The 22,961-nt window shown below is 39.5% G+C and overlaps 1 protein-coding gene across 2 annotated transcripts in view; it reads left to right on the forward strand.

Annotated features, from left to right (window-relative positions):
* The window catches only part of dennd1b (DENN/MADD domain containing 1B), a 299,799-nt gene that overhangs the window by 147,703 nt on the left and 129,135 nt on the right, over positions 1-22,961 (forward strand). For both annotated transcript variants that reach the window (XM_043699790.1, XM_043699791.1), the window contains 2 exons: positions 15,133-15,202; positions 17,674-17,754. In XM_043699790.1, the coding sequence (XP_043555725.1) occupies positions 15,133-15,202; positions 17,674-17,754 (151 nt within the window). The remainder of the gene's footprint in view (positions 1-15,132; positions 15,203-17,673; positions 17,755-22,961) is intronic.

Genomic DNA, 22,961 nt, shown 5'->3' on the forward strand with positions numbered 1-22,961 from the left:
GAAGCACAGCCTAGCGGAGAAGACAGTAGAGCAAAAATGGCAGGAGTTTGTGAGTATAAGTGAGGACACTGTACAGAGGTTCATCCCCAAGAAAAGAAAGATTATCCGGGGAGGGATTAGAGAGCCATGGCTGACAAAGGAAATCAGGAAATGTATCACAGACAAAGAGAGATCCTATAAAGTGGCCAAGAGCACTGGGAAATCAGAAGATTGGGAAGGCTACAAAAACAAACAGAGGATAACAAAGAGAGAAATAAGGAAGGAGAGGATCAAATATGAAGGTAGGCTAGCCAGTAATATTAGAAATCATAGTACAAGTTTCTTTCAATGCATAAGAAACAAACGACAGGCAAAAGTAGACATTGGGCCACTTCAAACTGATGCTGGAAGCCTAGTGATGGGAGATAAGGAAATAGCTGGAGAACTTAATAAGTACTTTGCATCAGTCTTCACAGTGGAAGACATGATAATATCCCAACAATTAAAGGGAGTCAGGGGGCTGAGTTGAGTATGGTTGCCATTACAAAAGAGAAAGTGCTAGAAAAGCTAAAAGGTCTTAAAATTGATAAATCTCCTGGCCCCAATGAGCTACATCCTGGAGTTCTGAGGGAGGTGGCTAAGGAAATAGTGGAGGCGTTGGTTGAGATCTTTCAAAGGTCGCTGGAGTCAGGGAAAGACCCGGATGATTGGAAGATTGCTGTTGTAACCCCCTTGTTCAAGAAAGGATCAAGACAAAAGATGGAAAATTATAGGCCAATTAACCTAACCTCGGTTGTTGGTAAAATTCTAGAATCCATCATTAAGGATGAGGTTTCTAAATTCTTGGAAGAGCAGGGTCGGATTGGAGCAAGTCAACATGGATTTAGTAAGGGGAGGTCGTGCCTGACAAACCTGTTGGAATTCTTTGAAGAGGTGACATGTAGGTTAGACCAGGGAAACCAAGTGGATGTGATCTACCTAGACTTCCAAAAGGCCTTTGATAAGGTGCCACACGGGAGGCTGCTGAGCAAGGTGAGGGCCCATGGTGTTCGAGGTGAGCTACTGGTATGGATTGATGATTGGCTGTCTGACAGAAGGCAGAGAGTTGGGATAAAAGGTTCTTTTTCGGAATGGCATATTGATGATCTGGATGAAGGGACTGGGGCATTCTAGCGAGGTTTGCCGATGATACAAAGTTAAGTGGACAGGCAGGTAGTTCTGAGGAAGTGGGGAGGTTGCAGAAGGATCTAAACAGTTTGGGAGAGTGGTCCAGGAAATGGCTGATGGAATTCAATGTGAGCAAATGCGAGGTCTTGCACTTTGGAAAAAAGAATACAAGCATGGACTACTTTCTAAACGGTGAGAAAATTCATAAAGCCAAAGTACAAAGGGATCTGGGAGTGCCAGTTGAGGATTCTGTAAAGGTAAACATGCAGGTTGAGTCCGTGATTAAGAAAGCGAATGCAATGTTGTCAATTATCTCAAGAGGGTTGGAATATAAGAAGCACTGTTGTGCTACTGAGACTTTATAAAGCTCTGGTTAGGCCCCATTTTGAGTACTGTGTCCAGTTTTGGTCCCCACTGGCTGAGGATCCTGGGATTGTATTCATTGGAGTTTAGAAGATTAAGGGGAGATCTAATAGAAACTTACAAGATAATACATGGCTTGGAGAGGGTGGATGCTAGGAAATTGTTTCCATTAGGCGAGGAGACTCTGACCTGTGGACACAGCCTTAGAATTAGAGGGGGTAAATTCAGAACAGAAATGCCGAGATATTTCTTCAGCCAGAGAGTGGTGGGCCTGTGGAATTCATTGCCATGGAGTGCAGTGGAGGCTTGTGCGCTAAATGTCTTCAAGACTGAGATTGATAAATTCTTGATGTCACAAGGAATTAAGGGCTACAGGGAGAATGTGGGTGAGTGGAGTTGAAATGCCCATCAGCCATGATTGAATGGCGGAGTGGACTCGATGGGCAGAATGGCCTTACTTCCGCTCCTATGTCTTATGGTCTTATAGTCTTATGGACAAAAATGAATATTGAAAGCATATAGAGTCATAGAGTCATAGAGATGTACAGCATGGAAACAGACCCTTCGGTCCAACCCGTCCATGCCGACCAGATGTCCCAACCCAATCTAATCCCACCTGCCAGCACCCGGCCCATATCCCTCCAAAATCTTCCTATTTATATACCCATCCAAATGCCTCTTAAATGTTGCAATTGTACCAGCCTCCACCACTTCCTCTGGCAGCTCATTTCATACACGTGCCACCGTCTGCGTGAAAAAGTTGTCCCTTAGGTCTCTTTTGTATCTTTCCCCTCTCACCCTAGGCCTATGCCCTCTAGTTCTAGACTCCCTGACCCCAGGGAAAAGACTTTGTCTATTTATCCTATCCATGACCTTCATAATTTTGTAAACCTCTATAAGGTCACCCCTCAGCCTCCAACGCTCCAGGGACAACAGCCCCAGCCTATTCTGCCTCTCCTATAGCTCAGATCCTCCAACCCTGGCAACATCCTTGTAAATCTTTTCTGAACCCTTTCAAGTTTCACAATATCGTTCCGATAGGAAGGAGACCAGATTTTCATGCAATATTCCAACAGTGGCATAACCAATGTCCTGTACAGCCAGAACATGACCTCCCAACTCCTGTACTCAATACACTGACCAATAAAAGAAAGCATACCAAACGCCTTCACTATCCTATCTACCTGCGACTCCACTTTCAAGGAGCTATGAATCTGCACTCCAAGGTTGTTCAGCAACACTCCCTAGGACCTTACCATTAAGTGTATATGTCCTGCTAAGATTTGCTTTCCCAAAATGCAGCACCTCGCATTTATCTGAATTAAACTCCATCTGCCACTTCTCAGCCCATTGGCCCATCTGGTCAAGATCTTGTTGTAATCTGAGGTAACCCTCTTTGCTGTCCACTACACCTCCAATTTTGGTGTCATCTGCAACTTACTAACTGTACCTTTTATGCTCACATCCAGCAGTTTAAGCACACATGCAAGAAAGGCCCCATGGTTTCATTTACCTCTCTTGTGCATCAAATTAAACTGGTGATGAATATTTCCATTTTAAGATCTGGTGTTGCAGGCAGATATTGTCTGATATTTTTCTGTTTGATTATTATGTACGTTTGAATTCAAAGATAGGTGGGATAACTGAATAATGATCCCCTTAAAAGATGAGATAGATTAGGAGCATTGAAGATACATTCCTACAAAGGTTAAAGGTAGGACAAATTAATCCAACATTCCCTAGAAGAGGAAACACAGACTAGAATGAAGCAGAAACAGAGCGCAATTGACAGATGTAGGTTGGTAATATAATTGAAAATCAGGTTCATTATAAAAGAAGGCGGGCGGGGGGTTAAAAAAGCAAAGAAAAGAACCAAAAAGAATATGTGAAGAGTTTGGCATCATACTTGAAATCCAAATATCATCTGGAGGCGTATAAATCGTAAAACAAGGAATGGAACCAATTACTGATCTGAAAGGAATTTACTCAAGGTGAAAGGATCTTGAAGTGTGAAATGAATACTTTGCACCTCTCTTTACCAAGGAGAAAAACACTGTCTAGTCACAATGAAAGAAAAAGTAATTGAAATACAGAATGGACTAAAAATGAATGAAGAGATATTGAATAGGTTGGTTGAACTTAAAGTTGGTAAGTCACCAGCATCAGATGAGATGTATCCAGTGCACTGAGGGAGGTAAACAAGGAAATTATGGAGGCAGTAGTCATTGTTTTCCAATTTTTCTTTGATATAAATGTTATATCAGAGATGGAAGATTGTTATTCCCTTGTTTAGAAAAGAGTGCAATGATTAGCCAAGCAACCTCAGACCAGTAGGTTGAACTTCAAAGATGGAAAATCTTTCAGAAAACTATAATTTGGACAAAGCTTAACAGTCACTTGGAGAAATGAGAATTCATTAAGGGAGGCCAGCATTGAAAAAAGCATGGACAGATCTTGTTTTACAGTTCGGTTGAGTAATTGCAATGAGGTAACAGAGATTTGATGAGAGTAATGTGATTGATATGCTTTATGGTGTACCTCTCAAAATATGAGTTGAGGGGACATAAAAAACAGTTTTCAGCAAAGTTAGAGCCCTTATCATAAGAGGGTCAGTGGCAGCAGGGATACGAAATTGGCGGAGTGATAAGATTGGTGAACAACTGTTTTTTTCATATTGGAGAAAATATTTACTGTAGAAGGGTTCCCCAGGAATTACAGATTTTCTGTGTTATTACCTCTGTTTTTCCAGATATATTAATGGCCAAAGACTTAGATGAATGGGATCCAATTTCAAAATTGCAAATATTGTGAAATGTGAGAAAAATAATGGTAAAATTTCAAGGTGACCCAGACTGGCTGATGGACTGTATACATAAGGACACACAAGGTACACATGAGGGCGGCATGGTGGCTCACTGGTTCGCACTGCTGCCTCACAGCACTGGGGATCTGGGTTCGATTCTGGCCTCACGCGACTGTCTGTGTGGAGTGTGCACATTCTCCCCTTCTCTGTGTGGGTTTCCTCCAGGTGCTCCAGTTTTCTCCCACATTCCAAAAGATGTGCAGGTCAGGTGAAATGGCCATGCTAAATTGCCCATAGTGTTAGGTACATTAGTCAGGAGTAAATATAGGGAAATGAGTCTGTGTGGATTTGTTGGGCCAAGGGGCCTGTTTCCACACTGTAGGGAATCTAATAAGTGCCAGATTAAATTTAATATGGAGATGTGTTAAGTGATCCTATTTGATGGGCGAAAAAATAGGAAAGCCGATATAAAATAAGGGGTATAATTCTGTAGGAGTTACAGGAGTACAGGGACCTGAGGGAATAGGTGTCCAATCCATTGAAGTTTGCAGGACAGATTGGTTGAAAAGGCATATGGAAACTTGAACTTCAAAAATATGGGCATTGAGTATGAAACCAGGGGAGTAATGATAAACCTGTATAAGATGCTGGTTCACGGAGGAGAAAGTGAGGACTGCAGATGTTGGAGACCAGAGTCATGAGTGTGGTGCTAGAAAAGCACAGCCAGTCAGGCAGTATCCGAGGAGCAGGAGAATGGACGTTTCAGGCATAAGCCCTTCATCAGGAATTCTCCTGCTCCTCCGATGCTGCCTAACCTGCTGTGCTTTTCCAGCATCACACTCTCGACTAAAATGTTGGTTTATCCTCATTTGAAAAATGTAATGGCAACCAAGTGGATCTCCGTTAGTAAAGTAGGATTACAGTTACGGCTGGAAGAAAGTTTTTTTTCAGGCTTTGCTCGTGAACCATGCAAAGTTGGTTTCCACTGTTCTGCCAATTGGACAGCAGACATTACAGAACTGCAGTTCATATTTGTTGAATTGGACCTGGCCACACCACATTTGGGATTGTAGGTTTTAGAAATAAAATGTCATATGCAGAAGCAAGGAGCTTATACGCAACTTTAGTGTTACGTGTGGCCCCCAAGATGAGCCTTCAACCACTTACCTACACTGTCAATAAAGCCATCCATTTCAATCTCGGTAACATCACCCAGTCTTGTCCCTGTCTCAGCTCATCTGCTGCTAAAAACTCTCATCCATGCCTTTTGTTACTTATATCCTTGACTATTACATGTCTGTCCCTTTGGGGTCATCCAGGGCAATGGGTGAATGGCAGAGGAATGCAGTGAACCAGGCGATTCTTCCAAAGAGCCAACAAGCCCTAATGGACCTTCATGGTGTGCTTCATTTCTGAATGATTCTTTAGCTCAAGAAGCTAGGAAAAAAAAATCTACCTGAGACCTGTTACAAATGTTAGTTCTGCAGAAAATGCCAATTTTCAAGCAATTATGATGTATGGATCATAGCGGAATAGGGTCCGTACAGAATGCTGATTACAGCATCATTCACCAAATGTTTGAGAATCTAAGAAAGAATCATTGTTTGAGGAAGAGAATTAAGTGAGTAGAGATATCAGCATAGATTCTCTTATACATAAGAAAGATAATCTGTATAAATTATTTGAGAAGGTGATGAATCACACGGTTTGCAGTCAGACATAATTTACAAAGTCACAACTTTAAAGATGGAGACAGACATTAGGATGCAGAAAATTTAACCTTTCTTAAAGTTTTCCAGTGACTTTTTGAAGATTTACAGGACCTATAATAATTCCAGTAGCAGAGCTAAAATTTAAATAGAAAAATTACGCCAATAGAAACAACATAAGATAGAATTCCGGTGTTAACAGCTTTGTGCTGGTTTTTGAATGGTGACATCGCAGAATGAACTTGGAATTCTTTGATTCTTGGAGGTGTGACTTCAGTCAAAGATATTCCGCAGAGTCCCTTTAGCATGGCCTTTAGAATACATTAACGTACAGAGCGAAACATGATATTTGAAACTGTTGCAAGAACTTCATACAAATTTTAGTGTTAATGCTTGATTTATTAATTTTGTTGACAAAACACCACCATTTTATGTTTTTGAGCAAAGAGGTGTTTGAATTGTCTAGCCTGTATTTATTTCATTGAGTTTTTAGGAAGGAATACAGTTGTACTAGTCATGAGTGTAAAAATATCTAGGTCTACTTATGCATGTGTTGTTGTGCATAAATGTGCAAGTCTAACGTGTACAGAATTGTAATTGAAATTTACTACCATATTGCGAAAACTGTGAATTAAAGTCGGATTTTTTTCTCCATAAAAAAAAACTTCAGGAATGTGTTATTATTTTAACCCAATGTGCTGTGAGAATATCTGAAAATATAATGGAGACAAAGGATGCACAGTTGACTTGCATGAATGTCATTCCTGCTGCTTTCTGAGATAAGATGTTACCACAACATGACGAGTGCACTGATAACTGAACATCATTAGAATTTGTTTATAATCTTAATCTAAATTTAGTGCACATTGTTAGAATGGAAAATTTGATGTTCTTCTTTGAGAAAAGTGAAGGAGAATTAAAATTAGTTTTGATAGAACCTCGTGTTGGTAATGAAATTTAATATCTCCATAATGTTAAAGCTGTCAAAAATGTTTGTTCACATTGAAAGTACCCTCCCTAAAAGGCAGACTATTTTAATTTATTTTTTAAAAGTTATGGTATATAAACTTGACAGTTTCATCTAATTTAAAATATTTTACAACCACTAGGCCTTGTTTTTACAGTAGGAGAGAATCATGAAATAAATATAGCGGTAGATAAAATTTGACAGCTTAACATGACATTGAAATGCAAGTCCTTGTTTATATGATATCCTTGAAGGAGGTAGAAAATGAAAGATTGTAAGTCTTAAGGCATAAATCAAACAGGCTAATCCAGTGTCGAAAGAGGAATCTGACGAAAGAAAAACTGTATTTGAAACTCAGAGTATGCAGATATTGAATATGGTGACTGGCTAAATAATGTTAATGGCTTTGGTTTATTAAGTATATGAAAATGCAGCTTCCATCCTCTGATAATTTTAGTCATTGGAAAGTGTTAACTGGTGTGAACCAAAATAAGATTTGGAATATTTACCTTTTAAAGAAGTGTTAAATTTAAGATTGAATTAACACTTTTAAGTACAGCTAAGTTCACCATGAAAATTTATCCATTGTATAAATTTTGCTAGATTATATTCCCAGAATGAAAGGGTTGTTGCATGAGCAATGGTTGAGTAATTTTGTCCTATACTTGTTCAAGTTTAGATGAATTTCATGGTGAACTTTTAAAACAAAGAATTCTGAGGACATGCTCAATATCAGGAGGGTGTTTCTTCTAATTGGGGGAGTTAGAGAATACAGTTTTAAGATAGGAGGTCTCCCGTTTAGGAAAGAGGTGAGGTCAAGAAAGTGATAACGGCAGGGTTAAATTATATGTATGTAAAGACAGAGCGTATAGTCAACAAAATTGGAAGCACAAGTTGCTGTAGGGGGATATAAAGTATTATCATCAATAGAAATGTGGCTCAAGCCAGAACAGGACTGAATACTGAATATCCCGGGTTATAAGGTGTTTGGTAAGAACATGGTGGTAAAAAAAGGAGTCAGTGTAGCAGCATTGTAGCCCTATGTCGAGATGTAGTCCCTGAATTGGAATCTATACAGTTGGAGCTGAGAAACAGGAGGGGAGCAGTGACCCTGTTCGGTTTTTATTATAGACTTCCAAATAGTGGGGAGGATGTAGAAGAGAGCATTTGCAGGCAGATTATAAAAATCTGCAGGACAAGTAATGCTGTGATTGTTGGAGATTTCAATTATCCTAGAGCCAACAAGGTAGCATGTATAGCAGGGTAGAAATTCTTGCAGTGTATGCAGAAGAACTTTTCTGGAATAGTAGAATTCCGGTACTACCAGGGAGGAAGCTGTGCCGGATCTGGTCCAGTTCTTTGATGAGGTGACAAAGGTAGTGGATGTTGTTATGTTTGGACTTTCAGAAAGCGTTGGATATGTTGCCATGTGGCAGATTGATTAACAAATTACAAATGTTTGGGGAGCAATGGATTAGAAGTTGGCTAAAAGATAGAAACACAGGGTAGGTATGGATCAACATTTCTCAGCCAAGAGATGAGTTGAAGCTGGTGTTCTCCAGGAATCGGTATTGCGACATTTGCTTTTTTTTTATTTACATAAACTATTTGGAGATGGGTATTGAGGGCAACATCTCTAAATTTGCTGATGATACTAAGCTAGAGAGAATAGTGAATTGTGAGGATGATGCTGAGCAACTTCACAGGGACATTGACAAGTTGCCTAAATGGGCAGACACTGTGCAGATGAAGTTCAATACAGAGAAATGTGAGGTCATGCATTTTCGTCGAAGAAACATGAAAATACAAAACAGGTTCAATTGTATCACTTGGAGGGGAGTACAAGAGCGTAGAAGTATAATTCTCCAAAGGTGGCTAGGCAAGTCAAAACTGTTCTTTAGAAGACTCATACGATCCTTGGGTTTATAAATAGTGACATACAGTATAAAAGCAAGAGAGGTAGGAGTAAGATAAGGAGAAACTTCTTTACTCAGAAAGTTGTTAGGATTTCGAATGCATTGCCAATGAAAGTGGTGGAGGTGATATCAAAAGAGAGCTGGATAGACGTTTGAACATGGTGAATTTAGAGGGCTATGGAGATGGATCTGGCGAATGGGACTAAGTGGGTAGCTCCTTTGGGAGCTGGTATGGACTGTACTGTAAAATTCTATGATTCTATCATTTCTTCCTTCTATTAATTTGTGGCACTCTTTTCCTCAGTTAGCATTGGAGGCAAGGTCATTGAATATTTTGAAGGCTGAAATTTGTGATTGACATGAGAGAAGAGAGTTCCAGAGGCAAGCAAGAAATTGCATACAACCCAGAGTCAGATCAACTATGATCTTACAGAATGAAGGAGCAGGTTTGATGAGCTGAATGATTTTATCTTATTCTGGATCAGTGGTGCTGGAAGAGCACAGCAGTTCAGGCAGCAAAAGCCTGCCCAAAACGTCGATTTCGCTGCTCGTTGGATGCTGCCTGAACTGCTGTGCACTTCCAGCACCACTGATCCAGAATCTGGTTTCCAGCATCTGCAGTCATTGTTTTTACCTCGTTGATTTTATCTTATTCCCGTTTCTTCTGATCTGTGAAATGTGTTAGCCATAACTTAGAAGTAGCATTGTTGCTAGAAGGGCACATCATGTTGGGATTGTAGAGGACATTGGTGAGGCCACTTTTGGAGTACTATGCCAATTCCGGTTGTCCTGCTAAGGAAGGATATTAAATTGGAGATGGTTCAGTAAAGATTTACAAGGATGTTACTGGGACTGGAAAATTTGAGTTATAAGAAGTTGGATAGGCTGAGACCTTTTTCCATGGAGCATAGGAGGTTGAGGATTGACCTTATGGAGGTTTATAAAATCATCAGGGAAATGGCTAAGGTGAATAACAAAGGTTTTTTTCTCCCCCTAGGGTCGGGTATATTTTTAAGATGAGAGGAGAAAGGGATCTGAAGGCCAACATTTTCACATGGGGGGGAGTTCTAATGTGGAATAATCGATGCAGGTCGAGTTACAACATTTAAAAGACATTTGGACAGGTACATGAGTAGGAAAGGTTTAGAGGGATATGAGCCAAACGTTTACTTTGGGAAACTTAGTCGGCATGGACGAGCTGGATGGAAGGGTCAGTTTCTGTGCTGTGTGACTCTATTATTTTTAAAATTTGGATAAGTTGAGTAAAATGTGGATAGTTTGTGGATATAAAATGTTCTGACTATAACAAATTGACTGCAAAGTATGGAATATCATTCATCAGTGGCTGCCAGTCCACCTGTAAAGGACATATGTGTTTGACTTTCTTTGAATATTTCTTGCAGCATATTAAAGCTTCTGAATAAAACAGTTCTAGATTCTGGATGTAGGTTTGCTCACTGAGCTGGAAGGTTCATGAGAAAAAGAACAAAAAATGACATCACCACAGGAAATGACATCACCAACCCAAGGAAACAAACACATAAATACAAAGTGGACTACACCACCAGTGCTTCATCTGGAGGCTCACTGAAAATGTTGCCTAGTATGGTGACGAAATGTCTGAAAACAAGCCTTCCAGCTCAGCGAACAAGCTTACATCCAGAGCCTCAACCTGAGCTACAAATCTTCTCAAAACTCACTAAGTTCTAGATCCTCTAGCCAATGTCACTGTTAAGGTTCTCAGATGTGATGAAGTACAAACTGAAGTTTATTCCATGTCTCAGAGGAACATGCATTAACATGCTGAGAATGCAAGCATCTAAGTTAGCAGCAGAAAGAGACCATTTAGTCCCTCAAGCCTGCACCGCCATTTAATGAGATCACAGCTAATCAATTTTAACCTCAAGTCCACCATCCCACCTACGTTTGCTAATCTTTTACCCCCTTGCTTAGTAAAAAAATCTATCCACTTCTGACTTTAAAAACATCCATGCGTTTTGCTTGCACCATCATTTGATGAAGAGAGTTGCAAAGATTGAAGGTCCTTTGAGATCAAAAGAATTCTCCTCATTTCTGTCATCTGAGGAAGGGTATTTCAAAGATTTACGATCCTTTGAGATCAAAAGAATAATGCTCATTTCTGTCTTGAATAGGACTCTCCTTATTTTTTAAGCACACACCGCATCGCCCCCCCCCCATTTCTCCCAGAAGACGAGATTTCCTTTTTCCTTCTACCCTATCAAAGCCTCTCAGGATCTTGTCTGTTTAAATCAGTCATCTCTTATTTTCCTAAACTCCAGTGGATACAAGCCGAGCTTGTCCAACCTTTATGCACAAGATACCCTTCCATTCCAGGCATTAGTTCAGTCAGCTTTCTCTAAATCACTTGCATTACTATTACTTCCTTCCTTCAATAAAGAGTCCAATGCTACACATAGCACTCAAAATATGCTCTCACTGTGCCCCCTCCCCCACCGGCTGAATCTTAAATCCCTACTTCTATATTCAATTCCTCTTGCAATAGACAACAACGTTTTATTAATTTTCCGAATTACTTGCTGTACATGCATACTAACATTTTCTAATTCTGACATGAGCATTTTCCTCTGCATCTCCGAACTCGGCAATCTCTCACCATTTAGATATTATGCTTTTGTTTAATCCTTCCTGCCAAATTCGGCATTTTGTATTCCATTTGTCAGATTTTTGCATGCTTACCTACCCTAGTTTATATCTTTTTACCTACCTTTATCTATCTCTGTGATATCTCAGCTTGTATGTTTTTTGAGTTCAGAAGAAGTCATACTGGACTTGAAACATTGACACTGATCTTTTCTCCACAGATGCTGCCTGTTTTGCTGGGTTTCTCCAGCAATTTCTGTTTTTAATTTAAGCTGAATCTTATTGGTTGACCATTTCACACAGGCTCCAGAGATTTGAATCCTTTCCATTTAAGTGTTGAATTAGCACAGTTTTGCAGGTGTCTTGATGTTGAACCCAGTGCAGCTATTTTTAATAGTTGAATGAGATGTTTGAAAGGCCATTAGCACAACAGTGGTCATTCATTTCCTTGCAAGAGAGCCAAGGACTCTCTTTTAAATCTACTGCAACAACTAGTGAAAATGCAAATCTCATTGCAATCTGAAGTTTTTTTCTGCATTCTCCCCTTCAAACTTGACTCGGAATCACTTAACAGTGCACAAATTCTGGTTGGAAAAAGTGATGCAAGCTCTTTACCAGATCAGGGAAAACATGTCTGGAGACTTTGTGGACATTGATAAAGCAAAATGATCATCACTAACTGCATGGTTCCCCCTTTGAGTGTTATAGCAGTATAGGATGAACTAATAATCAGTCAGAGATTGGCCTGCTCACTGTTTTCCAGCATTATGTGGTAATTCTGATTCCAAAGTGTTCAACAATTCAGTAAGAAAGCCAACATCTGATTGTCAATTACCAGTCATCAAAAATATCCTTTTGGAATTAGTTAGAAGCAAAATGCACAACAATTGTACAAATGCAACGATTAGAAAATGATATTACTTGTCAAATCATTCTGCGTTGTTTCCAGATGGAGTTGATGAATGTACAACAGAGATATCAAAATCTGCAGCCGGCGTATTCTTGATACAATTAGACCCTGGTACACATTTGTCAAACTTGCTTTACATTGTTCTAATTTAACTAGATAATCATAATGAGAAAATCTCACACAATAGTTTTACTTCCCACCCTGTATCATCCACGACAGATTCCTGCCCCCAGTGAAGTCTCAGTCTGGGAGTGGGAGAGTGGGAGGGGGGATTGACTATTCATTTACATGCTTCATCTTGTTGATATCAACCACAGTGAAGAATTTGATGCATTTCTTGTCTTCTCATGCCTTTGTCAAGCTGTAAGCTGGTCCTGCTTTCAGGTTACTTATTTATCCAGCATCCTATTTTGAATGAACCATGATTTGCTCTAGCTAACTGGTTTGGAGGTCAGTGCCGTAGTCTCCGCAATTCGAAATCTCCTAATTTCTGATGTACTGGACAACTGTTCATGCTTTATTTATGTGATGCAAATGGATTCAGATGGGGGATCATCAGACTGAGGTTGGCAGAGGGATTTGATGCAGCAGGAAAACTGTTGTCAGGCTTATTGAAGAGGAAGGCATGGCATGTATAGACCAAATGACAGCTTGAATTTAACTTGTTTAAGTCAAGGAAAGAATAACGTTATATGTTTGCTTTTACTATATTATGTTGCCTGCATGCAAGGAACAGGTAATGGTCAAACATCAGAGACAAACTTGGTTCAGTTTACCTTTGGAGAAATTCGAGAAGTATACCAGTAAAAGATGTGGTCAAGATTGTAAAGACATGCTTGCGAGGACAATTGAATGCCATCAAGCCCAATAATACATCTTTAATGTATTTGTAACAAAATTGATTTTAAAGGAGGAGAAATGGCTTGGATATTCAGAAGGGAAATGTTGAACTTTGAGTCAGGACGTCACTATTGAAGAGGATGGAGTCAGCAGGACACAAGTTTCGGAAGATGGATTTTGTTTTGAGCACCACAATTAACCTGAGATGATTTAGGCAGGGTGTTCATGTCATTGTGTGTGTGTGTGTGTGTGTGTGTGTGCGTGCGTGCGTTCGTTCGTTCGTAGCTATTCTGGGGATTTACATCGAGAGGTTTTTTTGAGATTACTTACAATGTGGAAACAAGCCCTTCGGCCCAACAAGTCCACACTGACCTGCCGAAGCATAACCCACGCAGATGCATTCCCCTACATCTAACACTATTTAGCATGGCAAATTCACCTAACCTGCACATTTTTGGACTGTGGGAGGAAACCCACACAGACACTGGGAGAATGTGCAGTGAGGCGGGAATTGAAACGGGGTCTCTGTTGCTGTGCAGCAGCAGTGCTAACCACTGTGCCACCGTGCCGCCCATCATATTGATCCACCAATCAGATCCAGTGGAATCTGGAGAAGTGTTGGTGAGGTTAGTCTCCACTGGGTCTGCTGAGTGGAAGCTCAGTGGAATAGAAAGATGAAGCACTTCGGGGGGTTCCTGAAGAGACAGTGGCAGTTCCTTCAATCAGCTCTGCAAATTCATTCAAGCGAATTTTGAGTCTCAGATGGTGGCAGTCAAGTAAGAAGGCAGAGGAATAGAGGGGGAGTGAATTCATGATTGATGGGAAAAGTGACTGAAAAGAGAAAATTGAAAGGTGGAATGGCTGAATGAGGAAGAGGAGGATCTGCAAGAAAACAGATGGCAACATTAATCTGAGAGTTGTGCCTGTGGCAGAAACTGAAAAGAGATATCCAAGTGACATGGACATGACAGAGATTAGACTTATCATGGTTTTGAAACAAGGTAAGGAATGTAACAAAATGAAATAGTTTAAAATTTAAGTCGAAGCCCCTATTAGTCATCTGCAGTCGTCCTGTTGGCAGCTTGGAGTTATACTGCAGTGTAGACCTGTGCCCATGTTTGGAGTCACTCATGGAGACTGGGTAAATTCGGGAGCTGTCAAGGAACAAATATTCAGTTAGATGCTTTCAATCAATCATTGCAGGCTGAAACTTGATATCATAATCGTTCTATTCATTAACTGTGTTGGAAAAGTTAGGAAAAATGAAGCATGCAGATTTGTAATTTGAATCCAATGAAACTGCACAGACCAACTTACAGGAATGCAAATACACTTTCTAAGTGAACAGGAGAATTGATTTTAATCAGTTGTTAAACAGTTTTAGATGGGAAGTGACAAGATTCCATTTTGGTTAATGTTTCTGATGTTTTAAATTTAGAATTATCATTGATGGGAAATATATTAACATTTTTAATTAGTAGTGATGTCAAAATATTGGTAGCTTGTTCGTAGTACATTATATTTGTATTCAGTGGCTCAGATATTTCAAAAAATACTTAAATACCTGAAGAAATGTTGCATTGAAGTGGTGAAAATGTTTTTCATGGCCAAGTCATCTCGATATAACATACAATGATGGGTGCTGAGAAGAACACACACAAGAAATGATCTGCATGTGTGTTTTTTAATATAAAAGACATATTTGAACAGAGCTTATTTTTGTGTATACATGATTTTTCATTCCAGTTTGTTAGATGCTATTTGTATTCACATCATCCTCTGTTACCCAAATCAGAAAGAAGGGTCATTATATTCTGCAATCCATGTGACGTAATCAATGTCTGTTTCTTTTCCAGCTATTTGCCTTGGTTTGAAGTTTACTACAAGCTACTGAATACATTGGCAGATCTTTTAGTTAAGGAGCAGGTAAAGCTTTAACTTGTAATATACCTTTTTTTTTCAGGTTTGACCCAACTTTTAAAATTAAACAATAATTAAACAATTGTTAATTTTCAAAAAATAGCTTGTAATTAATGTGATTGTTATCAAGGAGCGAAGGTGTAAAATTATCAACCACAAATTTCAAGGAACAGCAGGTGTAAATGGAGAACATGTTTGTAGCCCCCAGCCAAGGTCGATTGGCTCAGTTGGTCGAATGACTGGTTTGTAATACTGAGTGATACCAATTCCTTCACCACCTGAGATCCCACTTTCTCAACCTTGCCCCTCCCCTGAGGCGTGGTGACGCTTAGGTTAAACTTAGCACCTATCGCCTCTCTTGAGTGAGTGAGGGACATTCCCTCTGGTCCTCTGGGACCATGTCGACTTTACTTTGACTAACTTCATCTGTAGTCAAGAGCAATAAACTTGAGCATGGAAATCTCAGGACAGATATTTAAAATCATGTGCTATAAAAGCTCCCATATGATTATTTTCATTGATGCATGTTTCCAGTTGTTAATCAGTATATTATGGTTTATGTAAAATGATAGTAAATTAGAATCATACGATTCAGAAAAAAGCCCTTTGAATCTGCACCATCTGCTCTAATTTTACACTCCTCCCACTTCCAGCTCTAGGCCCATTGCCATGAATGTTATGGCACATCAAGTGCTGATCCAAGTACTTTTTAAAGGTCGTAAGGTTTTCCATCTCAGGCAGTAAGGTTTCCCTTCGCAGGCAGTGCATTCCAGACTCTCACTACCCTCTGGGTGAAAAAAGTTTTCCTCAAATTACATCTCAACCTGATAATAAAATTACGCCCCTTGTTACTGAACCCTTGATAATTGTTTGCTAGCAACCTTGTCCATGCCCCTCAAAATCGGATACACCTCGACCAGGACCCCTTCAGCCTTCTCTGCTCCTTTGGAAAAAAAAAGCAGCCTGAGCTTATCCAGCCTCTCTTCATAGCTGAAATACCCAATCCCAGGCAATATCCTGATGAATGTCCTCTGCGTCCTCTCCAATGCAGTCACATCTTTCCTTTTATGTGGTGATAGGAACACACTCAGTAGTCCAGCTGCAGTTGAACCAAAGTTCTGTCCTGCTCTGACATGACCTCCCTGCTCTCATGTGCCATGCCTGATGAAGGCAAGTGTCTTGTATGCCTTCTTAACTACCCTATGAACCTGTGCTGCCACCTTCAGGGATCTCTGGACAAGCACTTCAAGATCCCTCTGTTCTTCTGAGCTTCCTAGTGTCCTGCATTCATTCAGTACTCCCTTGTCTTGTTCCTTCTTGGAAAGTCCTCCTTCCAAGAACTTATCAGAGTTAAATTCGATCACCACTGATCTGCCCATCTGACCAATCTATTTATATCCACCTTTGACTTAAGACATTCTTCATCCCTGATGCCCATCCAGCCCAGTTTTTGTATCATCCGTAAATTTACTTATCATCGTTCCCACCCTCTCATCTCTGTTGTTTATGTGTATATCACAAACAATAAGGGACCCTGGCACTGATCACTGTGATCATTGTCACCAGCCTCCAGTCGTACAAATAGCTTTCTGTTTTCCATCTGTCTTCCACCACTGAACCAAATCTGGATCCAACTTGCCAAGTTACCCTGGATTGCACGTGCTTTTAAATTGCTTATCAGTCTCCCAGACATCAAAACTTGTTTTTATTTTGATTCCAGTTCACTGAACTGCATTAAGCATTGAGCATTAAATATTTTAAGGAATGGAATTAATGCCATATTTTTAGTAATACAGAATTTAGAAATATTACTTAATACTTCCATATCATTTTAGATTTTGTTACTGCTTGTGTTAACTCAGAGTGCAAAGTGTGAAAAAAATCTGTTGATTCCAGGAATTCCTGTGTGTCTACAAAGACTGAAATTGATCAGAGCATTCTGGCCTCATGAACACCCCTGATATTAGTTACTGCAGCACTGGTGGTCAAGGCTTCACCTGCCAATGCTCAATGAAATTCCCTCTCTTGACTTCCTTTAAGATGGTCCTTAACATTTGGCCACCTGCCCTAATATTGCCTTCTGTGGCTCAGTGTCTGATATTTATTTATAACCTTCTTATTTATAACACTCCTATGAAGAATTGTGAGACATTTTATTAAGTTTAAAACAGCAAATAAGTTGTTTCAAATAATTAGACTCCCACATATGTAATGCAGGTTTAATTTGCAAAACTAAGAAACAAATGGTTGTAAAATTTTCTTTTCCTCTGCACATTTGATTTTGACTAATGAAATATTTGATGCTGAGTTAGGCTATATTTCAGTTAGGAAGGCAAGTTAGGTCAAAAATGTATTTTGAAATGATTCACTTAACATTGTCATACCTTTGTTTCTTTTCCGTCCAGGATTTTCTTTTTTGAAGTCCATTTCTAACTGATAACTTTCCGATGAATGTTTTGTTTCTGTCTATCTTCCAGGAAAATGACTTGAATGATATTTTAAAGACTTTGTACGAGCACGATGTACCAGTGCCAAATACTCCTGTCAATCTCAGTCTGGTAGGCTTTTCTAATTTACTTGCTTAGCAGTGATAATATGGCATTATGTATTCCAGCATTGTCTGATAACAGGGTAGTATTTTCTGGACCAAAATGAGAAGTCAATAGTCACTTTTCTAAGTTATGATGTAAAGTTAAGAATCGACCTCTTGTTCGCTGCTTGAGCCTTTGATTTCAAATTTGGCAGTATGCCTCCTAATTGAGACATTATTTGTTTTCTTTTATGTTAAGTCAAAGTATTCAGGCATATTTCTTTGCATTGTGAACAAGAAAATGTCTTGTGTCACATAAACTGTCACATTTTCAAGAAGTCAAGTGAAACTTAGTTGTTAATGCGTGTAAATCTCCATTCAGAAATGAACATAAAGACAGATGATGTTCAGCAGGTATTTTGACCTTGTCTTCCACTTGAATTGGAAAACAGATGAGAACTGGTGATACATGTATGAATGCGACATTAGGTGAAAGCAAACAGATGAAAAACTTTTGCACTTTGTCAAGAGAATTTACCTACCTCTGAAGAATAATCAGATGGTATAACTTTGTTTAATGATTCAATCATTAGTTGAAGATGATAAAAACAATTGTCTTCAGAAATAGTTGCTGCATATCATTCATGTCAGTTTTATTTTGCTATCCCTAATGCTTAGAAGTAAAGCTATCCTCAGGTCAACTGATTTGGTTAAAGATAAGAGTAGGTTTAAATCAATACTAATATACGGAGTCCTCAATATAAGTTGGGCTTAAATACAGTGAAGTCTACCTGCTATCAAAACAATTTATATTGAGGAATTTTAAAAGTTAAATATACTCAATAACTTGGGCTCCACAGCCCCGTGCGGCAATGTGTTCCACAGAATAACCACCCTCTGGCTGAAGAAATTCCTCCTCATCTCAGTTCTAAAGTGTCGTCCCTTTACTCCTGAGACTGTGCTCTTGGGTTGTAGTCTCTCCCAAAGAAAATGTCTTCTGCACGTCCACTCTGTTCAGGTCTCTCAGTATTCTGTATGTTCAGTAAGAGAATCCTCATCCATCTAAGCTCTATCAGGTACAGACCCAGAGTTCTCAACAGCTCCTTGTATGACAAACCCTTCATCCCTGGGTCCATTCTTGTAGACTTTCTATGAACTCCTCCAATGCTGGCACATCCTTCCTTACATATGAGACCCAAAACTGCGCACGATATTCCAATGTGGTCTGACAAGAGCCTTATACCGTGTCAGCAGTACATTTCTGCTATTGTATTCCATCCCTCTTAAAATGACTTCTAACGTCTTGCCTTCCTAACTGCCAACTGAACTTGCATGTTAACCTTCAGAGAATCTTGAGCAAGGATTCCCAAGTCACTCTGTGCTTCAGATTTCCAAAGCTCTTCTGCATTTACAAAAGAGTCTACCCCTCTATTCTTCCTGCCAAAGTGCAAAATCTTTACTTTCTCTCATTGTATTCCACCACTTCTTTGCCCACGCTCCTTGCCTGTCCAGGTCCTACTGCAACCTCCCTGCTTCCTCAATGCTACCTATTCTTCCACCTATCTTTCTGTCACCTGCAAATTTAGTAACAATGCCCTCCGTTCCTTTGACAACATGATACACGGTGGACTCTTACAAATTTAGAAATGTTCCGTTTGGAACCTTGTTAAAGTGCATCTGGAAATCCAAATAGATCATGTCCACTGGCACTCCTTTGTCTAACTTAGTTGTGACCTTCTCAAAGAATTGTAACGCACCTTTCAGGCATAACCTCCCATTGGCAAGCTGTGCTGACTCAGACTTACTTTACTATGCACTTCCAACTACTCTGCAATCTGATCCTTAATAATGGAGTCTAAAATCTTACTGACAATTGAAGTCAGGCCAACTATAGTTTCCTGTCTTCTGTGCTGGGGAGGTTTTGGTGTAGGAGGGAAATGTAGTTGGAGAGTCATCAACTGCCAGCTCAATATCACTGACGTCATTCTCCTCCAATTCCTTTTCCTTGTTCCTTTAATGGCTGAGTGCTTTAAAATGTGTGTAGCTTTATATTCAATTTCATCAGCATTCTTTATAATCATACTTGCCGCTCGTTGAAGAAAGATTCAAACAACGTCCAATGTCAACTGCACGTTCACCTTTCCTACCATGCTTTATTACTTGTAGTTTTGTACCCAGTGTAATAATATTATGCTTTTGTTTTAGCATTTCACTTGCTGCCTTTGCTCACTGTTGAATTGATTATGACAAGGACTTGCTAAGGTGGCAGTTGCATAGACACATGTTACAAGTTGTGCATCATGACGCAACTTTATAGATGCAGGGAGATTTTACATCCTTCTCCACCAACAGTTGGTAATGCAAGTGCAGAATTGTGTAAATCACAATGACTCGTATCATGGACCTGTACAAAAATGTGAGAAAAATTACTCAGAAATAACATACAAGACTTTGAAAATAGGAAGGAATCACTAAGTTCATTGAGCTCAACTGTATAAAAGTTAGGGCACAGTAGGAGGCTCTTTGGCTTACAATAAAGGTTTTTATGCTAGACTGAATCAAAAATCTAATCCTGGCCCATCTCAAATTGCAATCTTGCACGTGTTCTCAATGGTACCTGCGATGGTATGCATTATCTAGTTTCCAGTCCATCCTGTTGCATTCTAGCACTCAACATCTTGACCTGCTATTTAACTGTATACACAACTCAAACTCCTATATGCCATCTGGTAATTTCGAAAACTTACTGTAATTGAATAATTTCCGTCTCTATCTACATGAATTCTGTCTTTATGCAACTCAAAGACATCCTTATGCTCAAACGCTGTGATCATATTTGTTACCAACACTGCCATCCCTTCTTCTGAAAATATTCAAATAGTTATTAATCTTTCTAATTTTGAGTTCCTGTGTTCTTATAAATTGTTTGTGGTTCATTTTTTAATCATGACTCAATGTTCTCAAGTATTGTCTGTTGTTCTTTGTCCCCATTGTTTCATTTTTGATCTGTAATTCCACCGACTCCCTCCCTCCTCCTTCAATCTTTTCCCTCAAGAGATACACATAAATGTTTCAGAATCACATGATTTGCATCCATTTCACTGATTTTCCTTGGTTTCTTAAAGGAGGTATGAGTTATACTGGTCCCATTTTCACTGAAGAATTTTGATTTTTGTCAGGCAAGCAGCTAGAAGGTTCGCCCTTAAATTTGCCTTGGAGGTGATGCACACTTAGATACAAGGGAACAAAATTATTGAATTCACCTTGTCAGTCACCAGCAACTTGCTCTTCAAAGTGGACAAGGCTGATCTGCAGTCTAAGTGGACGAACCTATTCAGATTAACTTGCTCATTATAGATCCTCCTCAGTATGTTTAGTTTTGTTTACATTGTAATTGGACGTACCAAACTTATGTAGTTGTTTCTTTCTGACAGTACATAATTATTGCTTGTTTTTAGAAATCAAACCTATTCTCTGCTTTAACGTTCATCATCTTGCTTGTTCTGTGGCTGGCAGTGCAGTAGCTGTTGGGCTACTGGAATAGTAATCAAAATCCTGTATTAATTATCAGGAGATAGGAGTTTATCTCATCATGGAAGTTTGAGAATTTGAATTCTACTTTATTTTAGTTTGAGGAAAGCAAGATCTGAAATTAGAAAGCTGGAAACAGTGACAAGAGAACCAGATTGTCACTTCCAGGAGAGAACTGATTTACAGGAGTCCTTTGAGGCGAAAGTGAGGACTGCAGATGCTGGAGATCAGAGTCGCGAGTGTGGTGCTGGAAAAGCACAGCAGGTCAGGCAGCAGTCCTGATGAAGGGCTCTTGCCCGAAATATCAATTCTCCTGCTCCTCGGATGCTGCCTGACCTGCTGTGCTTTTCCAGCATCCCACTCGTGACCTTTCCTCAGCTGTCTGGTGTATATGTGACTCCAGTCCCACATCAATGTGGCCGACTCTTGGTTGTTTTCTAAATTGACTTAGATTTGTGCAACTAATTGGTTTTCTATAATGAAAATTTCAGCAGACAAGTCCCCTGTCACTTGCTTGGAGCAGTTTAATGCTGGCTTTCCAACATCCCACAATTGACTCTTTTAAAAATTATGTAATTGGAACAGTCAAAATTGCATGATGAGTACGGTTTGCAAATAACACAAACCTGAGCTTAGTCAGGGAACCTAACCTGTTCTCCAAGTGTTTGAACCTTTGTTTGGAAACCTTCTGCTTTTGCCTCTCATCAGGAACTTGCAGGTCTTATGAGAATTTTCATTTCTTATCCCTATGGACAGCATACAGTAAAGTGCTTAATGTCTGGACAGTAAATTATTTCATTTCTGCCCTTGTTTGATTGCAAGCTTTCTTGGTTATTGACACTGCAGTAGACTCCTAAGACAAGAAACACATCTCTTTCATCTTGCAGTAAGGTTATGACTGATCTTCCACTTCACTATCCCCATTTTACTTTATGTCTCTAATGTATAGAAACCTTTTGATCCTGTTTGTAAACACCCAGTGTTTAATCCTCTCTGGCCCACTTGGGCACAGAATTCCAAAGATTTATCACCCTCTGAGTGGAGATATTCCTCCTCACTTCAGTCCTAAGTGACCAACCCCTATTCTGCGATGGTATTCCATGATTCCGGACCAGTCTCCACCAACTAGAAGAAACTTTCTTCCTGCGTCTACCATGTTGATCTCTATGGGAATTTTGTCTGTTAAAATTAGATCAACTCTCATTATTTTAAGCTCCAGACACTCTAGGCATAGTTTATTGAATCTTTCCTGGTAGGACCATCCCTCCATTAGAAATTAGTTTAATGAACCTTTGTTGCACTCCCTCTCTGGCACTTCACTATAACCTTTGATTTGTTTTTCTTTCTGCACCCATTTCATTTCTCTTGCACTGATTTTTATTGGCCCTTACCACATTCTGTTTATTCTGTAAATTTTACAGTTTTTATACTGTTGAAGCCTGTGCTTTTCTTCCAATTTACACGGTCATCAACTCAACAGTTTGTTGGTATCCTGTTACTTGCAACTTGATCTCGTGCTTGTTTCTCAAGAAGGGATTGGAATCATAATCAAATAACTTACATCAATTAACTTTGCCAGTGAACTTCTATAACCTTGAGAACTTGAATGAGGTCACTTTGTGGCCATATGTTTCCCTAAGAAATGCCAATTTCTGTATTGTTTGCTTGTACATTTGATTTCTGCTGTGTGGAATTATCATTCTT

Source organism: Chiloscyllium plagiosum, chromosome 11 (assembly GCF_004010195.1).
Source record: "Chiloscyllium plagiosum isolate BGI_BamShark_2017 chromosome 11, ASM401019v2, whole genome shotgun sequence".
Classification (NCBI taxonomy): domain Eukaryota; kingdom Metazoa; phylum Chordata; class Chondrichthyes; order Orectolobiformes; family Hemiscylliidae; genus Chiloscyllium; species Chiloscyllium plagiosum.